General features: G+C 36.7%; 1 protein-coding gene across 3 annotated transcripts in view; it reads right to left on the reverse strand.

Annotated features, from left to right (window-relative positions):
* The window catches only part of PLCZ1 (phospholipase C zeta 1), a 218,035-nt gene that overhangs the window by 70,966 nt on the left and 124,387 nt on the right, over window positions 1-22,682 (reverse strand). For 2 of the 3 annotated variants that reach the window (XM_047866881.1, XM_047866889.1), the window contains exon 2: window positions 5,424-5,535. In XM_047866881.1, coding sequence (XP_047722837.1) covers window positions 5,424-5,477 — 54 coding nt within the window. In that variant the 5' untranslated portion in view covers window positions 5,478-5,535. Of the gene's footprint in view, window positions 1-5,423; window positions 5,536-6,237; window positions 7,337-22,682 lie in introns of those variants that run through there. The other variant, XM_047866882.1, reaches the window with a different exon arrangement.

The raw sequence follows: 22,682 nt of genomic DNA on the forward strand, positions 1-22,682 counted from the left end.
CCTAGTTATCCTGCAGTAAAGCACAGTCAATTCGTGCAGCTTGAAAGATAGAAATAGCAGACCACTTTTTTAAAGGAAGGAAAAAAACAAAAAGCCCTGTTGTTTAGTACTGGTGATCCAGCGTCTTTATGGGAAAAAAAAAGTACAATCTTCAACTAAGTGAACTAGTCTCAAAATGGGGGGGAAACAGTTATAAAGTCCATTTTAAAGTCTGTGGGATATAGAGATGGGAAAAACGCTCTGACTACCCAAACTCACCTTTTGTGTGAATACATATTTTGTAAGGCCTAATGTCAAGATTTTAAATGTAAATCAAGGCTGGATCTGCCTTGTGTGTTCTAAAGCACAAAATACTAATGACTTTGCATGGGACCATGCAGCTACTACAGAAAATCGAAGTAGAATGTATCCAAATTTCTCTCTCTTCAGCTCAGGGTCATGATCCCAGAGTCAGGGATCAAGCCCTACACCGCATCAGGCTCTGCACGGAGCATGGAGCCTGCTTAAAATTCTCTCTCTTCCCCTCTGTCCCTCTGTCCCCCTCTCACTCTCTCTCTCTCAAAAAATGAATAAACTTAAAAAAAAAAAAAAGAATGTATCCAAATTTAAAATGAAACATAGAGCAACCACAAGAAGTGTCCAAGCAAGTAAATTTGCTCTCACAAAGGTACAAGGTTATTTTAAGACCTGAAGAACCTTGGGGCACCTGGTTGGCTCAGTCAGTTGAGCGTCCGGCTTCAGCTCAGGTCATGATCTCAAGGTTTGTGAGTTCGAGCCCCGCATCAGGCTCTGTGCTGAAAGCTCAGAGCCTGGAGCCTGCTTCGGATTCTGTGTCTCCCTCTCTCTCCGCTCCTTCCCCCACTCATACTCTCTCTCTCTCTCTCTCACTTTCTCAAAAATAAATAAACAGTAAAAAGTTAAAAAAAAAAAAAGACCTGAAGAACCTAAACAATGTATCAATAAAGCTGAGATACACTTACCAATGTACAGCACAGTATACTTCAACAAGGAATTGAAATCACATTTCCCCCTGTGATTTGATAGTGTGATGATATGTCTTTTAAATTTTAACTATGTCAATTTTTATCACCAATTTGTGTGAAATTGTTACAATAACAAACCTTTTTTTTCTTCACCACCAAAAACGCCAGTGCCATTTGGATGAATATGCTTGCCTATCCCATTAATTGATATATTAAAACCTCACAGGCACTGTGTCAGTTTCCACTTTTCTGTTTTCCTTTTCTTAAATCCTTACCAGAAATTTTTAAATATGTCATTTTAGGACATTGTCATAACTCTTCTTTGTCAAAAAGTTTCTTTGATGAAGAAAATAATCTACTTATTTTCCCGTAGGTTAACATCAGAATTTTTGCCAAGTTCCCCCTAAAAATATATTTAATTTTTTTTAATGTTTATTTATTTATTTTCAGAGAGAGAGCACTTGTGCACAAGCAGGGGACGGGCAGAGAGAAAGGGAGAAAGAGAATCCCAAGCAGGCTCTGCTCTGACATGGGGCTTGATCTCATGAACTGTGAGATCTCGATCTCATGAACTGTGAGATCATGACCTGAATGGAAATCAAGAGTTGGACTCTTAATTGACTGAGCCACACAGACACCCCTAAAAAATTATTTTTTAATTTGATCAAGAGTCTGTTAAACCTATCATTGAGTGTGAGGAAAATTATTAGTTGTTCTGACATTTGTGAGCTCTTATAATTTTCTAGACACTATGCTATGAGCTTTACAAAAATTTGTGACTTGATATACTCACAAGAACTCCTAGCAAGTATCATTATTATCCCTAATTTATAGATAGTGAAACTGAACTCAACAACTTTAGGCAGCTAGTAAGTGAAGGAGCCAGAATCCAAGCCTGGACCAATTTCATTTCAAGTCCATGTTATTAGTTATCATGATATACTGCCTTCTCATCAAGTACTACAATATGTATAACTTTCCATCTATTCAAGAATCCTTATATATGCAACAGTTAAATGTTATAGGCTTTTTTATATTTCTTTATATTTCTTAGGTTAATTCCTAATTTCATTCTTTGTTCTATTGCAATTATGAATGAAATTCCCCTGTTATTTCGGCTAAGTGGTCATTACATTGTTAATAATTATTAATTTTACAAAATTTTCTTAAATCCAATAACGTTAGTGCAATTACTTAGTTCTAGGATATCTATATAAAAAATTATATCATCTACAAATAGTGATAATTTGTCTCATGCTTTCAACACTCTAGCTTTTACTGTTACATGTCCAATTGCATTGACCTTCTGTAATACTATTAAATAAAAAGTGCAAAAAATAATTTAATGGAAAGAGAAGGTCTTTTGATTCACCATTAAGAATGATGTAGCTTTGGGGAGCCTGGGTGGCTCAATGGGTTAAATGTCCGACACGGCTCAGGTCGTGATCTCGCAATTCACGAGTTCGAGGATTCACAACTTCGAGCCCCGTGTGGAGCTCTGTGGTGACAGCTCAGTTCCTGCAGCCTGCTTCAAATGCTGTGTCTCCCTCTCACTCTGCCCTTCCCCTGCTTGCACTGTGTCTGTCTGTCTCTCTCTCAAAAATAAATAAACCTTAAAAACATTTTTAAAAAATGATGTAGCTTTTAGTTTGAGACAATCTTTTATTAATTTTTTAAAGTATTAATTTCTTAATGATAGATACATTAGATTTTATTAACTTCTTTTTCAGTGTCTGTTAATTTATTTTTCCTTGTTTAATCTATTAATATGAAATAAATGCATTCATATCAAACTATCCTTGTGGTTTGATACAAACTACTTACTTACAGTGAGTGTTTTTCACCATGGTGGAGTATATGAATTTATTAACATTTAATTTAGAATTTTCTTTCTAATGAAAAGTGAGTTTAGTTGGTAATTCTTTTGTGCACTATCTTTTTCAAGTTTTGGTATTGTATGTGGTACTTCATTAAATGATTTGCTTATTGAATCAATCAGAATGCCAGCCAGAAACAAACATCATATAGTTAAATTAAGATAATTCAAAAAAAGATTAATAAAATGACAAAGTACAGACAGGTGAGCAGTAAGTAGGGGGAAACAAGCGACTAACACACCTGGGTCTTAGAAAGAAACGGTCACCAGAACCTGGAATGAGAGAGTAACCTGAAAATGGTCATTTTGAGAAAACCTGTGATCTTCATTTGGGATCTCAAGCAGCGAGCTCCTCAGAAACAGATCCAAGGGAATAAATAGTGCACCCAAGCTTTCTTCCTTCCTCCTGTCTCTTGCTGGGTTTCCAGTTTGGTTGGACCCAGTCCAAAAGCAGAGGGCAGGGTGACCTTTGATGTAGTATGGTTGGGCAGAGGGCAGAGTGGAGAAGGAAAGTGGATCCGAGGAGCACACAAAGGACAAACAGCTCACACGGGTTTTAAGGGCTCTGTGGTGAAGCATAGGCTACCGAAATGAGTTATTCCTTGAAAATTTAAATGGATGATTTTCAAAGACTTTGTGACTCTGGAGCCTATATTTTCAAATAATTGGCCGGTTTTTAAATTTCTTTCCTGATGATTACATTAGAAAGGTTTTCTACATCTTGAATAAATTTTAATACTTTTTCTTCAGAAAGTTATTCATCATTGAAATGTATAAGTTGTGTGCTTTAATAAGTATGAAATCCCTTATGATTTCTATCTACTCTTCATTTATTGTCAAATCCTTTCTCATTTCAAACTGAGTTTGTAGATTCCTTTGTAGATTTTCCATTGATTTGGCTTATTTTTAAAAACTAGTTCTTGTATATATTTATCAATTTAACTGTAACTCTTCTAATTCTATCTTATTTTTAATGTTTTTACATATGTGTGTGTGTTTATATACATAAAACCTACTTTCACTTGGATTCCTTAAATTTCATTATTTTTCTTTTATTTCTATCTTTTCAAATTGAATAGTTGATTCATTTCCTTTCCTCTTTTTTTTTAATTTTCAAAACACATCAAAGTGTTTACTTCTGAGTATACCTCTGGCCAAATCACACAAGCTTTGATATGACATATTTCTTTTCTTTGTTAAGCTGTTGAATTGTTGAATTTTTATTTGCTCTTTGTCCTATGGTAGTTTGTGGGGATGTTTTATATATTTATTTATTTTTATTTTAGAGAGAGAGAGGGTACCAGCTAGGGAGAGGGGCAGAGGGGGAGAGAGAGACAGAGACAGAGACAGAGAGACAGAAAGAGAGTGAATTCAAAGCAGGGTCCACACTCAACACAGAGTCCAGCACAGGGCTTGATCCCATGACCCCGGGATCATGACCCGAACTGAAATCAAGAATCGGATGCTTAACCGACTGAGCCACCCAGATGCCCCTGGGGATGTTTTAAATAATAAAGAATTTTTATTAAAATTGTTATTAAGTTTTATTTTAGGTAACCAAGGAATATGGCCTATATGGTCCCTACCTTCCATGAGGTAACCATTCTACTGCACTTAATATTTATCATTTTCATTTTTAAAAATTTCATGGTGTATATTCTGTGTCTGCTAACAAAATATATTACTTCCTTTTAAATTTATATAAATGATATGACACCGTATCCTTTTTATCCTTGCTTCTTTTTAGCGAAATTTTATATTTTTCAGATCCATTCATGGTTGCAAATAACCATAGGTTATTCATTTAGAGTGCTATAGAACTTTATACTGCATGTATGATCCACAGTTCATGCATCTATTCTTCTGGAGATGGACAGTTATATTCTCTTCAATTTTTCCAAGTATAAACAGTGTTGTGTAGCTCTCCTTATGCACATGAAGAAGAATTTTCATAGGGTACTTAGGTTATGCACATCTTCCATTTGGAAAGATATTACAAATTATGTTCCAAATTGATTGTAACAATCTCTGAATACTTTTTTTAACTTATTTTTTTTAATCTACATCCAAATTAGTTGGCATATAGTGAAACAATGATTTCAGGAGTAGATTCCTTAATGTCCCTTACCCATTTAGCCCAAGCCCCTCCCTCAACCCCTCCAGGAACCCTCTGTTTGTTCTCCATATTTAAGAGTTGAGTACTTTTTACCTTAGAAATGTACTGAGTTTTTTTTCCTCCCCACCCCCAAAAAAAAGAGGTTAGAGTGGGAGAGAGCCAAAGCATAAGAGACTCTTAAAAACTGAGAACAAACTGAAGGCTGATCGGGGGGGTGGGTGATGGGTATTGAGGACGGCATCTGTTGGGATGAGCACTGGGTGTTGTATGGAAACCAATTTGACAATAAGTTTCATATATTTAAAAAAAAAAGAAATGTACTGAGTTTTTGAGGTAAGATTTCATGTTAATAAATGCTCCTTTAACACTTGAAAAATATGTAACCTATACAATAAACCAGAATGATATGTTATTAAATTTCAGAGAAGCGTTTTAGTGTAGTACTTACATGAGTAGGTTCTGACTCCAGAATTTCAGGGTTCAAAGTCCAGCTTCTCCACATTCAAATTTTATGCCATGGGCAATTGAAGCTCTCAGCAGCTTAATTTTTCTGTCTGTAACTGGGGACAAGAGTAATACTTATGTACATGGTTATGGTGAGGGTGAAATGAGCTAATGAAGAAAGTGCTTAAAACAGTGACTGGCACATGGTTAGTACTCGACAATTATCAGCTTTATCATTATTATTATCATATCAAATTTACAAGGATCAGAAAGAGTGATGTAGATCAAGAGTAGGAACTCCTACTTTTTTAAAAAAGGGAGTGAAATTTTATTGCTTTGTTGTTGAATGTGGTAGTTAATTTAATACACGTCATGCAGGGGCACCTGGGTGGGTCAATAGGTTAAGTGTCCAACTTTGGCTCAGGTCATGATCTCATGGCTCATGAGTTGGGGGCCCCATGTCAGGCTCTGTGCTGACAGCTCAGAGCCTGGAGCCCACTTAGGATTCTGTGTTCCCCTCTCTTTCCCTGCCCCTCCCTTGCCCATGCTCTGTCTCTCCATCTCTCAAAAATAAACATTAAAAAAAACTTAAACTAATGCAGGTCATGCAAAACTTTATGGGATTCACTAGCAACAACAAACTCAATTGTTTCTCTTTAGGATTTCTTGAGACAATAATAGCAGAATAATGAAGGAAATAATGAACAGAATGCATGAAATAGGTGTACTGAAACCAAAGCAAACTAAACAATTATGATATTTAATGTAAATGGAAATTTTGGAGACAGGGATTGTATATTCTAATATTGATATCTTACCTTGAAATCTCCCATATCAGTGTGAAACAAAATACAGTGTTTGAAAAGTTTAATGTCCACTGAGATATCATGTAAATGAAAATAGAAAGCAAAGAGTGGCATCATTAAATTTTAATTTGTGAATAGATAATGAATAATGCAATCAAAAGAAGCAAAAAATAAGTAAGGAAGCTAAATTTTCTTGTAAAACAAAACTAGCCTTAATTAAAATTAAAAATAACCTTAACAGGCTGTGGCTTATAAGAGGGACACACACATCCAATACTAGTAACTTAGAAGATAGGGCATAGACACTGTCCTACTCCTTCATGAATACAGAGCAGTTTATTACCATTTTATCTGTGTAGGCATTACAATGAAACACTAATAGACACAAAGGCAACAAAAGACATAGCGAATCTTATTTCAGGTGCCTATCTTGCAAAGATACTGAAACTTGACTGCACAGAGATGGCTACCAAAGTAGGATATGAGGCAGCACTCTCTCATTTGGGAGTACAGTTTCTTGAATGTATTAGTGTCTTATTGCTGCTATAACAAATCACCATAAACCTAAGTCTTAAAAAGACATACATTTATTATCTTGCAGTTCTAGAGGTCAGAAGTCTAATGGGTTGGCAGACATGTGTTCTTTCTAAAGGATCTATGGCAGAATCTATCTCTTTGCTTTTCCCAGTTTCTAGAGTCTGCCTGCATTCCTTGGGCCATGGCTCCATATCATTGACTCTATAATCACATCCCCTTCTATGGCTTTGATCCTCCTGTTTCCCTCTTATAAGGACCCTCATGATTACACTGTGCCTACCAGGATAATTCAGGATAATTTCCTCATTTGAAAACTTAATCACATCTGCAAAGTCCTTTTTGCCATGTAATATAATAGATACACAGTTTTTAGGGATTAGGACACACACTGAGTCCCCAAAGTCCTTCTGTTCCACTCAAGGTGGGAGATACTAGAGTATGTTAATGAGAATAATCTAGTAAAAAAGAAAAAAATGATGATGCCAGAGAAAGAAGACAAGACAGTAAAATCCTTAAGAAATTAAAGGAAAGGGGCACCTGGATAGTTCAGTTGGTTGAGCATCTGACTCTTGATTTTGGCTCAGGTCATGATCCCAGGGTCAGGGGGTTGAGCCCTGTGTCAAGCTCCATGCTGAGCATGGAACCTGCTTAAGATTCTCTCTCTCTCTCTCTCTCTCTCTCTCTCTCTGTCTGCCCCTCTCCCCTGCTTGTGCTCTCTCTCTCTCTCTCAAATAAAAAATTTTTAAAAAAGAAAGAAAGAAATGAAAGGAAAGGAAGGGAAAGGAAAGGAAAGGAAAGGGCACACAAGTATGCTTATTCCATTTTAGTAGTACTTGGCACAGTTTAAGGGCTTGGTAAATGTTTGCAAATACATGCTATTTTGAAGACCAAGTATTTATTTAGAAAATGCCAAAAGGCAGAGATTTGTGTTACATTTGCACTACTCATAGCAAAATTAAACAAAAGCAAAGTTATCTAGTAATAAGTTGAAAATACTACTTCAGAATCCTACTTAAAAGAGAGATATGAAAATATTTGAACAATAAAAATATAAACAAAACACATCAAAATTTGTAAGATATTACCAAAGAAATGTAAAAGAAAATATACTTTTCTGAATATATATAACTGATACCATCCTAAGATGGGAAAGAAACAAATTAAACCAAATAAAGTTGGAAACAGAAATGATACAACTAAGAGTAGAAACAAGCATGCTTGGGGGAGAGGAGACAAAAATCAGTAAAAAATGAGCACCAGAAACAATAATTAGCTGGGAATAAGGAGTTAAAGCAACTGGCCTTCAATCATTCATTTCCTTCAAGAGGTGGAAAGACCCCCAGAGAAAAAGGCCAATGACCACCTTGTCACCCAGACCTCCAGGTAAAGAGACTAGAAATATTTGTTAGGAAGAACAGTACTTATTTCTGGAATGCCTTTAACAGGAAGTCTCAAGCTAAAGATTATTTAAAGCAAATAGAATCCAAGATGTAAGGGGTGTGATTCCTCAGAGAATGCCACTTGAGCTCTTCACCCAGGATATAAAATACAGGTGTTTCATAACTAAAACACTTTGACTGTGGCATTGCTCCAGTCAACCTCACATAGAGACCTGTCTATTCCAGATCAGAGGAGCATATTTGAAACAGGAAGGACCTCTCTCTGTTGCCTCTGAACCTTTTGACTGCCTGTATCCTTGATCTTATTTGGTGAAATTTGTTACTAGGTAAGATTTCTGATTCATGTGAGTCTGATTTTTCAAGCCAATCTTGGACATTGGTAACTCATTAATCAACTGAAAAGCTTAACATCAATGATCAACTATTGGCTCAATTCAAAAAAATATTTAATAAATTTTATTTTAATTTTTATGTTTTTCAACGTTTTTAAATTTATTTTTGGGACAGAGAGAGACAGAGCATGAACGGGGGAGGGGCAGAGAGAGAGGGAGACACAGAATTGGAAACAAACTCCAGGCTCTGAGCCATCAGCCCAGAGCCCGACGCGGGGCTCAAACTCACGGACCGCGAGATCGTGACCTGGCTGAAGTCGGACGCTTAACCGACTGCGCCACCCAGGCGCCCCTAATAAATTTTATTTTAAAAAATCTTTTAAATTGTGACAAATAATCTCAACTATAACATTCATCCTGCTAGAAACCAAAGTAGCATAGATAACTATTTATAAAAAAGAATATAGTTATCAAATGGCCATTCCTTAAAGATCCACATTAATAAAATCAATGAGAAAAAATATAAAAAGTCATTATATAATGTGTATTTCACTGTCACAGATTCATTGTAAAACTTTGTAAAAATATCAAAGAATATTATATAGATAACAACTGTCCAAAATATTTAAAATTAAAACATAGCGCAAACAAGTCTATGAAGCAAAAACTGTTTGGATTCCAAAACCTAAAAAAGAAATACCACAGAAGTCCTATTAGACTAATTTCAATTACAGAATGATATACAAGCATCCAAATATTATAAAAACCGCCAGTGATTTATCCCAATATTTTAAACTGATGCAGCATGAAGGAAATAATTAATGTGACTCATCACATTAATAAGGGGGAAAAAACTAAAATCTTCTAAGCTTCTCAGTAAATGCCAAGAATGTATTTGACAAAATCCAATATTTGTTCTGAATTTTAAGTCTAAGACTAATGTCATTGGGAATTTCTTAACAGGCCATCAAATATGTCTATTTCAAGTCATGTGTTTATATATTTAATACAAATTCATTGGAGTCATTCCTTTTTAAAAAAATAACAATGAATATCCCCCTTTTTAGCACTTCTGCTTAATATATGGATAATACTTGCAATTCACATATTAATATTATTGGCAATTACTATTCAAGCAGAAAAAGAAATAGGGATACAAACATAAGAATGAAGATATGATTGAACTGTATTTGAAGATGGCACGAATATGTATCTGGAAAGAAAAAAAGAATAAAATTATTACTAGAGACAATAATCCAGCAAGACTGCAGACTGTACGATAAACCAACTAAACTTAATTGCCTCTCTTTATAAAAATGATACCTGATTAGAATAATTTAGAAACAGAATTAATTTTACTGATAATAGAGGTCAAGATATTTAAGTGCCAGAACATTCATTTAATTTAGGTCATAAGGGTTTGGGGGTTCTTAATAGCATAATAGAATAAACAATATATTAGAATTCTAGGTGGGGGAAGTTAAATATAGGAAAGATATCAGTATGTCTGGAGTTGTCATAGATAATAAATTAATGGTAATAATAAATAGCATTTATTGCTTACTATGTGGCAGTTATTATGGAAAGGACTTTAGTTGCATTTTCTGCTTAATCACTAATCCTATGAGCTAAATTCTATTCCAACCTCTTTACAGTCAAGGAAATGGAAGGTAAGAGAAGTCAAGTATTTGTCTATGTAGTACGTGACAAAGGCTGGACTCAAATGACTATGCAGGATACTTCGGACAAATTGAAAAATTGTTAGTGAAGTTAATTGAGAAGAATAGGCAAAAAGTAGCAGTGCATTTTTTCTCTTAAAGACATTAAAAACACTGAACTCCTTGTACCAGATTTTTTAAAACTTCCCAGTGATAATTACATATTTGTATTTTTTGAGGCTAGCTACAAGTGGTGTGTTTGATTAAAAATTAAAATAAAGAAGTAATTTGTTAACATATAATTAGAATATGAGTTTCTGCCAAGTATCTAAATTGCTCTGGGCACTGAGCCCATTTCAGACCCATGTTGTCCACGACCTCTAACTGGCAGGTACTCTGGGCCTCACAGGTGTGTTCACGGTGCAGGGCAAGGCACCGGATGAGGCCACAGCCATGCCCAGCTCAGTGCTGCTCTCTGCCAGGCTCTAGAGCTCACCACATCCTGGGGGTGGCCAGGGGAGGAAGCCTCGAGAACACATTTCCAACTTGGAGTTCTCTGCCAAAACTTCACACTTGCCTGAATCAATGTGTCTCATTAAAATGATTAATAATTCCTGGGGCACCCTGGTGGCTCAGTCAGTTAAGCGTCTGACTTCAGCTCAGGTTATGATCTCAAGGTTCATAAGTTTGAGCCCCACATCAGGCTCCCTGCTGTTAGCATGGAGCCCGCTTTGGATCCTTCGCTCCCCTCTCTCTGACCCTCCCCTGGCTCATATGCTTGGTGTTCTCTCTCTCTCTCTCTCTCTTCAAAATAAATATTTTTTTTAAAGAAGTCTTTAATTTTTTTTAATGTTTATTTATTTTTGACAAAGAGAGAGCGAGAGAGCGAGAGAGAGCATGAGTGGGGAGGGTCAGAGAGAGAGGGAGACACAGAATCTGAAACACGCTCCAGGCTCTGAGCTGTCAGCACAGAGCCCGACGCGGGGCTCGAACTCACGGACTGTGAGCTCATGACCTAAGCTGAAGTCAGACGCTCAACCGACTGAGCCACCCAGGCTCCCCATAAATAAACATTTTTTAAAATGATTAATATTTCCTGTGCTTTTTCTTTCAATTCTTTGGGCTGTATTTCATTTTATGAGTCTACAAAGCAGAATTATTCCCATATATCCTGGTTTATGCTGATTTGACCCTGTTTTATGATCTAATTTCTTATGCTTAAGGTACTCATTTCTACTTCCTCTAAACCTCTTGATTTTTTCAAAATTTTATTTGCTCAATCATTTTTTAATAAATACTTTTATATGTTGATTTTGCCTTTCTTTAACCTAATCTGTGTTTGCGAACAAAGATTTGTTTATCCCATTTTTTTAATGTTCTTAACATTCTCACTCTCCAGTATTAGCCTGCTCCTTACTTCTAACTTTGTGAAATCTCAAATTATTCATAATTCATCTATTCCATTTTGTAAATGGCTCTTTAACTTTTGGTCATGATATGTATTCATAAATGTTTTTTCAGTATTATGTGTTTCTAACAATTCTTGATTTTTCTTCCTTATATTATTTTAAGTATAAATGCTTTTCCACTTACAAGTGAATTATTTTTCCCTCATGATGTGTCATCATGATGGTTGACAAAAGTCATAGTTGAGAGAGTAGTAAGAGAGAAGATAATACATCATAACAGGAAAAACTGCAGGCTCTTTCCTCATTTCCTGTGTAGCTTTCTTTAAAAAAAAAAAATGTTTATTTTTGAGAGAGAGAAAGAATGCAAGTGGTGGAAGGCAGAGAGAGGGAGGAGAGAGAATCCCAAGCAGGCTCTGAACTGTCAGCACAGAGCCCAACGTGGGGCTCTAACCCATGAACTGTGAGATCATGGCTTGCGCTGATATCAAGAGTTTGACGCTTAACTGAATGAGCCACCCAGGCGCCCCTCCTGTGTAGCTTTCTGTGGCCATCCCCACACTCACCCCAAGCCTTAACCTTGGGTAGGTTAATAATCCTAGCCAGGTGATAAAAATCCTCCCCATCTATACATCACACTCTCCTGTGATCAGTGTGATTTTCTTAAATATATTTATCATCCATTATTTTCATGAGAAACTATGTATTCTAAAACCCATGGTTGCTAACACCTATTGATTTAGGGCAAGGCACACCACATTTATGGTGCAGGATAGGCAGGGCATTGGTTAGAGGTTAAATCATTACAGGTGCGATCTGACTTTGGCAGTGGGACCAGCTAATGTTGAACTTCCAGCCAGCATTCACACATGAATGTTAACATTTCTGAGTCTGAGACCCTGCTTCTAACACTTCTCACCTGTCATTTATTATTATTATTATTATTATTATTATTATTATTATTGATATATACTTGACATATAATATTATGTTAGTTTTAGGTGTACAACATAACAATTCTATATTTGTAACTGTATTGCAAGATGATCACCACAATAAATCTAGTTAGCAGCCATTGTCAGTTACAATTTTTTTTATCCCATGATGAGAACTTTTAAGATTGACCCTCTTACCATATTTCTATCTTTCGTTTCTCTACCTTTTCCTCCCCTGGCTCTAGGATTCTCCCAGTCCGTGGGGCCTGCTCACATCCTTCCCTTGTAATGGGGGACAAGTTGATGCTGGTTGGACCTGAGGCTTCCTCTAAATTGAGATACAGTTAGTCTCTGCTAGTCCCTCCTATTATCACTAAAACCTCTGCCCCAACTTCTAACTTACCGGAATCCTAAGAGAAAGGGAAGTCTACTTAAACTCTTTGATATGGATCCTGTAAACAGCATCATGACTTCTCCGATTCTTTGTTTTCTCAAGTTGAAGAGGATGATATTCTGGATTGATTAGAATTCCAAAGGGTAACAAAATCAATCTTCGGAACTCACGTCTCAGAGTTGATTCTCCCAATGTCATGCTGTTTTACCCTTCTGTTTGTTCCTTTAGGAGGGCCTAATCAAATGGAAACTTTCACCTTTGATGGAATTATCCTATGTAAGAGACTTAATGTTCTGGTTATTTATTGCTCTGTAACAAATTACCCCCAAAACTTAGCAGCTTAAAGCAATAACCAATTTATTATGTTTTATAATTCTGTGAGTCAGTGCTTTGGGCAGGATTCCACTGGTGATTCTCCTGCTCCATATGGCACTACTGAGGTCATCTGTTAGTATTCAGCTGTGCCAGAGAGTCCAAAACAGCTTCTCTTACACTTCAAGAATGTCAGCAGACACGGCTGGAAAGCTGAACTCAGTGAGGACTGTCAACCAGGTCACCTACATGTAGCCTTTCCAGCATATCTGGGGTAGTCCTAAGTTTTCCATGGTGGCTGAGAGCTCTTAAAGAGAGTGTTCTCAAAGAAAGGAAGTGAAAGCTGACATTTTGTTGGCCTTGGGTAGACACTGGTGAGGGTCACTTCTGCCATATTCTATTGCTCAAAGCAGCCAAAGATCCACTCAGACTCAAGTGGAGGGGAAGTAGGCTTGTGGTCCTCCTACTATAGGCAGTATAATTGACCAAGGGGCCCAGGTACTGCACCTTGGAGTCCACATAGTGAATGAGTATGGTGGACATAAGGCAGACCCATTCCTGAAAGACATAAGACTCCTTTGTCAGTAAACTATGGACCAAGGACTCCCCAACAACTCTGCCAAAAGTTCCTTGGATACACAACAATCTGGAATGCATTCACCTTTCTCTCCCTCCCTTCTTCACTCAGTCAGACTTGCACTGGTGTCTGTATGTCTCTCCCAGCCTCTCCTGTCTCTGTCCCTGTTTCCTTTCACAAAGCCATTGTCTCTGATAACATTCTTGCACATTTAATGTTACCTTGGTTGTTAGTTCTCAAGGACTCATGCTAACATAAAATTTTACCTCCCAGTAGGAGGAGGGTTAAGGAATTTGTGGCTATCTTCAATCACATCATTTCTTATTCCATGCTCTATCCCTGGAACCTTCTCAAAGTACCAAATTTCACCTACAGTGCATAAATACTGGCCTATATATCAGACCTTGCCCCACTCCCACCCCCAGCCACAGCCGCTTGAACCCCAGATCAACTCCCAATTCAGTCAACCCAATGCTGAGCTGAAGCAATCAGAGTGTCTTTCTTAAGAATTAACATTCAGTCAGTTAGCGATAGGCAGCTGCCGGAACCACAGCCCCAGAAGCCAGAGTCAGCACCATAACAAAGAAAACTACAGAGGAGCCCAAACCAAAAGCCTTGTAGAAGAAGCAAGTTTAGAGAGAAGAAAATAAGACACACATGCAGAAAGAAGAGGCAAACTGATAGACATTCCAGAAATACCGGATGTACTTCCAATTTCCGTGAGGCACTGGTATACATCGTACAAAGGAGTTCTGTGAAAACCCATTGAATTGTTTCCCCCCAAAATCCATATGTTGAAATCCGAAGCCCCAATACCTCAGAATGTGACCTTATTTGGAAGTAGGATCATTGAAGATGCAATTGGGTAAGACGAGATCATACTGAAGTAGGGTAGGCCCTTATTCCAATATGATTGTGTCCTTATAAAAAGGGGGAGTTTGGACCCAGACACAACCACACAGGGACAACACCATGCAAAGGTAAAGGGAGAGATGGTGCTTCTACAGGCCAAGGAATACCAAAGATTTTCAGCCAACCACCAGAAGCTAGGGGAGATTCTGGAAGAGATTCTCCCTCAGAGCCTTTAGAATATACCAACTGTACCAACAACTTGATCTCAGACTTCTGGCCTCCAGACTGTGCAACCATAAATTCCTATTGTTTAGACCATTTGGTTCATGACAGCCTGGAAAACTAATATAACCCCTGTTATAATAAAACCCGTTTCCATTTGAGCTAATTTGACTGGTTTTCTGTTCCTTGCAAAGAAAAAAAAAAAAAAAAGATATGAATCAAAAGACCTGACTTCTATCACCTGTGCTCTGAACACAGAGAACACCCTCTGGCAGAGCCAGGATTCTTCTCAGAAAATTATTCTGAATCTCCTCCAGGACAAAGACAAATGAATGAGCAGAGTTTAAAAGTTCTCTTCCAAAGAGTATGTCAAAATAGTTTTAGCCTGAAAAACTTTAAAGGCAGATAAAACCAGAATTTCGCCTTGACAAAACAAACTCTCAATTAGGCAACCTTGGTATAGGTAGCTTTGGGTGACGCTATTTCCTCGTATCCCTTCCAGGATAAACTATCAGCCAAAAATAGAGTAAGCACTCATTTTTATATGGGATCGCTATTCATAGCACAGTTAAGAAGCAGGGAATAGATACGAAAAATTTTTTGTTTTAGAAGAGAGGATTAGGAGTCCTCTCACAGCAATAATTAACTAGCAAGATCATGCTGTCAGCACGTTAAACAAAAATTATCTTTCTATCTCCCACAGCAAGCATGTGCATCCAGCTCACTCCAAAGTGGCTCTGAAAGATGAAAATATGAATTTAAAACAGGGAGGGGGCAGAGAAGGAATGAGAAGCAGGTACAACTTAACCACACATTAGCACTTCTAACTCCTCTGTCTGGGAGTAGTCATTAACCACCCTAAATTCCACGAGTCTAATGACTCCGAATGAGCGTCTATAAAAGCCACAAATTATCTAATATTGCCCCTGAGTTACTAGGTGTGGAGTAGCCATATATAAAACTTGACTCTTACATATAAAATATTGGCCTGAAAATCCCAGGCTTCCAAGGAAGTGGCAGACTAGGGAGGAATATACTACAAATTAATAAAATTATAATTTGGAGACACTAGCAAATGGCCTTTTTAAATATGGAGTACTCCAAAGTGCAGCTTCCATAGGAGAAAAAAAATTTTTTAAGTTTATTTATTTTGAGAAAGAGGGAGGGAAAGTGAGTGGGGGAGGGACAGAGAGAGAGAGAGAGAGAGAGAGAGAGAATCTCAAGCAGAGACTCCCTACTGTCAGCACAGAGCCTGATGTGGGGCTTTAAACTCATAAACCATGAGATCATGACCTGAGCTGAAATCAAGAGTCTGTCACTTAACTGACACCCAGACACCTCCAGAGGAGAAAATTTTTGTTTTGACTTCAAACATGCTGATTGGGTTTCAAAAGATAAGCCTTCCTAAGCACTGACCTTTATGATACAATTTTAATATTGTGTTTGTTAAAGACCAGGGCTTTCACTTAGCATCACACCCTCCGGTGCCATCCACGTTGCTACAAAGGGCCATATTTCATTCTTTCTCATTGCCACATAGTACTCCATTGTGTATATAAACCACAAGTTCTTTACCCATTCATCAGTTGATGGACATTTAGGCTCTTTCCACAATTTGGCTATTGTTGAGAGTGCAGCTATAAACATTGGGGTTCAAGTGCCCCTATGCATCAGTACTCCTGTATCCCTTGGGTAAATTCCTAGCAGTGCTAAGTGAAATAAGCCATACAGAGAAAAACAGATACCATATGTTTTCACTCTTATGTGGATCCTGAGAAACTTAACAGAAACCCATGGGGGATGGGAAGAAAAAAAAAAAAAAAGAGGTTAGAGTGGGAGAGAGCCAAAGCATAAGAGACTCTTAAAAACTGAGAACAAACTGAGGGTTGATGGAAGGTGGGAAGGAGGGGAGGGTAGGTGATGGGTATTTAAGAGGGCATCTTTTGGGATGAGCACTGGGTGTTGTATGGAAACCAATTTGACAATAATTTCATATATTAAAAAAACAACACGAGAAAAAAAAATAAATTTAAATATTTAAATAAATAAATAAATAAATAAATAAATAAATAAAGACCAGGGCTTTGTTGTTTGTTTACAATAAACAATTGTAAGCCTTTTTTTTTTTCTTTCCAGAAAGAAAAAAAATTTTGACTGATGACTAGTCAGGCAGGTATCTGTAAATCTCAGGGAAATTTCCCAAGTGCCATGGCTTTCCAAGTAGAGATTTGTTTCTCCAAGTCTGAATCTTCTACTTCACCAAGTTGACTGTTATTTCATGGAGACTCGTCATCTTAATACTGTGTCTTCTCATCCATGAATGTGATATATGTCTCCGCTTTAGTTAAGTTTCTTTAATGTCACTCAAACATTTCATAGTTTCTGTGCATGGGCTGGCAACTCTCTTGTCACATTTATCCCTAAGTATTTTACTGCTTTAATATGTTATTATGAATTCTATTTTTAATTTCATTTTTCAATTGTCTGTTGATAGCACATAGAAATATTATGTACTTACATATATTGACCTATTAGACTACAGCTGTGTCAAATTCACTTATTCATTCTAGCAGTTCTTTGTTAGATTCCCTAGGATTTTCTCCATTAAAAAAAAAATGTTATTTGAGAATAAGTAATTTTGATTCTTTGTTTCCAGACTTGAACCTTTTATTTCCTTTTCTTGCCTTATTGTCCTAGTTAGCCTTCCAGTACAATGTTGAATAGAACTAATTACAGCAGAAATCTTTATCCCATTCCTGATCTTAAGGGGACAGCATTCAGTCTTTCACAATTAAATATCATGTTAGCTGTAGGCTTTTCATACATATCCAACAGATCTTTTTAAAATAAAAATTAGATCAAGTTATTCATTTGACCAATATCCTCCAGTGGTTTCCCAAATCATTTAAAATAACTTCCTAAATCCTTAAAATGGCCTGCATCAAGTGGCTTTCTGTTAATCTCTCTTGAACTCATCCCCTACCATTCTTTCCTACTAGCAGTGAGCCACACTGGCTTGTTGCTTCACAAGCTGCCCCCACCCCATATTTTTGCACTTGTTCTGCTGCCTGATTGCTCTTGCCCAGATAGCCATTCTGTTCTCTGCTCAAATTTCACCATATTAGTGAGACCTTTCTTGACAACTTTATATCAAATAGACACCCCACTCCACCTTGCCTAAGTATTCCCTGCCTCCATCCTGCTATATTTACCTCCACAGAACTTACCACCAACCAACATATTATATACTTCTTTACTTATTTATATGTCCTTCCCTTCCATCATGTAAGAGCCTTGAGGGTGGAAACTTTTTCTGTGACATACCTGAGCAAATGATTTGTGTTCAGAAAGTATGTATTGAATGAGAAATAAATATCTACTCTATGTTCAAGAGTAAACCTGTTAGTTATCACTTGATAGAGATGATGGGAAACAAAATCATCATCATCAAATAACTCAGAAAGTACCTAAAATCTTATGTAATTTAAATCATATCACAATCTGCTTAGTATTTTAATATAAAGATCTGGGTTTGGCAATTAAAATAGGGAATGAGACTAGATTCCGGGTTATAGTTATCCATGGCATGATTGTCATAACTGAACTCATGGAGAAATCCCCAGTTGGAAACTTGGAGACCCATTTTTCTCAACTTAATAATCCAAGGAATACTGCCCTCAACTTTGTCGACCTCAGGTCTCTTTCTAGTTGACTATAGACAGTGCTTTTATTTAAGCATATTTGATTTAAAAGCTTATATTAGTGGCACTTGGGTGGCTCAGTAGGTTAAGCGTCCAACTCTTGATTTCTACTCAGGCCACTATCTCATGGTTCATGAGTTCAAGCTCCAATTCCGGCTCTGCCCTGACAGCACAGAGCCTGCTTGGGACTTTTCTCTCTCTCTGCCCCTTCTCTCTCTCTCTCTCTCCATCTCAAAATAAATAAATAAACATTTTTAAAAGTTTTATTTATTTTTTTAATGTTTATTTCTGAGAGAGAGAGAGAGAGAGACAGAGAGACAGAGAGACAGAGTACGAGCAGGGGAGGGGCAGAGAGAGAGGGAGACACAGAATCCAAAGCAGGCTCCAGGCTCTGACCTGTCAGCACAGAGCCTGATGCAGGGCTCAAACCCACAAACCATGAGATCATGACCTGAGCTGAAGTGGGACGCTTAACCGACTGAGGCACTCAGGCACCCCAACATTTTTAAAAGTTTTAAAGAAAAGAAAAGCTTACATTAAGTAAAGATATTTTGATTCTTTGATTCTTCCTGCAGAATGATGTATGGCCCATGCAGGTAAATACTTGCCAATTTGCTAATACTCCCATCACATCTGGATGAATCTCGAGTGTACTTTATCTTATTTTTTTAAAGGTGATTTATTTTCCAAAATTACAATACTACTATTTTGTAAGCTCTTTGGTGGTGACTTCTAAACTCCATTATTGATTTGTAGGGGACATTATGAAAAGTCAAAATCTTAGAAATAGAAAAAAGTATTACTCCTGAAGGAACACGTGCAGATAAAGGGGAGATCTGTCAACTATGAAGCAAAGAAAAAGGAAGGTTACAATGGTTAACATTACACCCTCCACAAAAGAAACCCCCAGCTCAGTGACTGAATCATTTTTTTCTAGAGACAAGTACAATTCATTCTTTGTGGAAATGAATGCATAGAGCAATCTTAGACTGATGTCATTAAATATTGAGCATATGGTACTAAAACTTTCTAATTACAATGGTGTACAAGAGAGAATACACTAGCTAGAAAATGAAAGTGGTCTTGTCACTTGATAAAATTTCCGTTTCTTTCCTTCTTTATTCCCCCCCTCCCCCACATAAACTTACAGGATTTTGCTGTCATGGTCATATCATGAGAGTCAAGGTCTAGACAAGTATCACCTACATACACATATGGACATTCTGAACAAGGCTTAGAAAATCTCTTATTTCATTGCAATGTGCCAGCTTTATATTAGATTTCAGGGACTCATAAAAATGTGATAGTGTTATGTATAGTGTCATTTAAATAATTTATAAGGTCATTTCCCTGGAAAATAGTGATCTCCTCATGAATCCATGCTCACAATACTGGTACTGATTACTGAGTGGCTGAAGTTCCAGAGAAAAAAGCCCTTCTTCAAGAGAGACTTCACAATCAATGCATATGTTGAAAGTATTTAATTTGACATAGTCTCTACTTAAAACCTTTACTTAAAATAACCTTTTTTAAATTTTTTTTTAACTTTTTAAATTTATTTTTGAGACAGAGAGAGACAGAACATGAATGAGGGAAGGGGCAGAAAGAGAGGGAGACACAGAATCGGAAGCAGGCTCCAGGCTCTGAGCCATCAGCCCAGAGCCCAACGCAGGGCTCGAACTCACAGACCGCGAGATCGTAACCTGAGCTGAAGTTCGACACTTAACCGACTGAGCCACCCAGGCGCCCCCAAAATAACCATTTATTAATTGCTCTTGATTGCCAGACTCTGTGACTAGATTAATTTTCCCATTCTGCATGGTATATCATCTCACAGAAAGGATTATAATTGTGTTTTATCTGCTGATGATATCAATAAGCTACATGGTAAATCACCACAACTACTCCCTTCCAGGAGAATACAGTGTGTTCACCAGAAGCCATAGCATGGCCTATACTCTTTATTATTTTTTTAATAATTGCATTAGGAAATATCAATATTTAATTGACTGTGTTGAATTACTATAATAATCATGAGTGTGTAGCCCCAAACTGAAAACAACACTGAGGCACATGCTACCCTCATTTCACAATGATTAAAATATATATATATATATATATATATATATATATATATATATATATATTTTTTTTTTTTTTCTGTTTAGACATATATGAACAGCAACTACCAGCATGACACTAAACCATCCTAAAGGAATATTCTCCCACATTCCTTCAGGAGAATATGTATCTGAGAAAACTGAAACATCACCTAATTATAAAACAATTCTTAGCTAGCTCTAGGCTCTAATTTTAATGTAAAATACAAACTTGAGTCACTTATGTATGATTGAAGATTTATTTCATGCTGATTTTATTTTAATGGAAATAATCCCCATAAAGAATGGAGATGCAGCCAAAAGAGCCTTTAAGGATAATTTGAAAATAGATAGCTTGGTAGCAGGAAGGAAAATATAATTTATGTGTAAACATCCTTTGAACATTTCTGCATAATCAAACTTTTCTTTAATAGGAAAAGCAATATCCTAATAATAACTGAACTGGCTGTTGAACATTATTTCTCTAAATGCAAAAGATACGGATGTATTATATCTTAATCATAGACACTGACATAGTTCTTGTATTTTCATTTACTTATTGATTTATCCCTCCTTACTCATTCTACAATGTTGAGGTAGATGGTAAATTATTGTAAATGATGTAATTATGGAATATTAAGATATTTTAGGTTCTGTATTTGAGAATGTTTATGTTTATTAAACAAAACTACTCTGGGGGAACCTGAGTGGTTCAGTCGGTTAAGCGTCCGACTTCAGCTCAGGTCATGATCTCACGGTTTGTGGGTTCAAGCCCCACGTCGGGCTCTGTGCTGACAGCTCAGAGCCTGGAGCTTGCTGTGGATTCTGTGTCTCCCTCTCTTTCTGTTTCTCTCCCATCTGTGCTCTGTCTCTCAAAAATAAATAAACATTTTTTAAAACATTTTTTTAATTACTCTGGTCATCTTGAGTGCATCAAAGTAAATTAAGTTCATATTATGTCCTAAGTCTTAGAACATAGAACATAGTGGGTAAAGACCAGTGTCTTAAGTTTCCAGTTCTAAGGTTAGAGACCTTTATCCAGCCTGAGGGTAGTACTAACTCTTAGTGTATATATTTTTCAGTCAATTTATGGGAAAAAAACTTAATTTGATTTTTAAACTTTGTAGTCAGATTAGCACCATCATCAGATAGGTCTTTGATGATTCTTATTTACATAAATTCACTGTCTCCTACCATTGTATATATGTACTGCTTTATCCTTGGTGGTTTGTTGGAATCTAGCATCCTGAGTTTCTATCTTCGTCTGAACAAGATGAATCTGATTACAGAGATAAGGAGAAAACCATACATCTATAGGACACTTTCCATCCTTATTGTAGCAGTTATTTAGTTAATGCTAGTTAATCCTAACCTCTCAGCCTAGTGAATTAAAGATATCTGGCAACTGGAACACTAGAAAGAGAACCGGAATCCTAATTTAACTTCACTTTGTGTTAATACAAAGGCTAAAATGCTAAAAATTAATTTAAAATTTTTCATCCATTATTCATATCCAGTTAGGCTTATGCTATTGTGCCCAGAAGAAAGTGATTAATGCGTGTGAAGCACCAAGGTCAAATTTATTTTGGGTACAACATAATGTACCTATGTATTTCAGACTACTGCCATGGCATGAATTCTTAATGACCTCATAACATTAACTTTATATTCAATCACAATTTAGAAATTATTAATGCTTATACCATGTTAATATGTAGCACCAATAGGGGCTATGGAACAATAACAGCAACAAAGGCCATCAACTAGTAATACTTCAAATACTATGTTGGAAATAATGATTATATAGTAGTTTTTAAAATATTTCAGGTACATAGTAGCTTTTCCCAGTCTTAGTAGACTGGCCCAAGGGGGAAAAATCACTATCACTTTCACTTCTAATCCCCCTCTATTTTCAAATAACCTTACCATAAGACAGCTTTGGTACATTAATGGTAGATATCCATCACTTTCAAATTAGATATGCTTCATTGAATTTGGCTGCAATGTGAATCTATACAGAATAAGTCCTATA

Source organism: Prionailurus viverrinus, chromosome B4 (assembly GCF_022837055.1).
Source record: "Prionailurus viverrinus isolate Anna chromosome B4, UM_Priviv_1.0, whole genome shotgun sequence".
Classification (NCBI taxonomy): domain Eukaryota; kingdom Metazoa; phylum Chordata; class Mammalia; order Carnivora; family Felidae; genus Prionailurus; species Prionailurus viverrinus.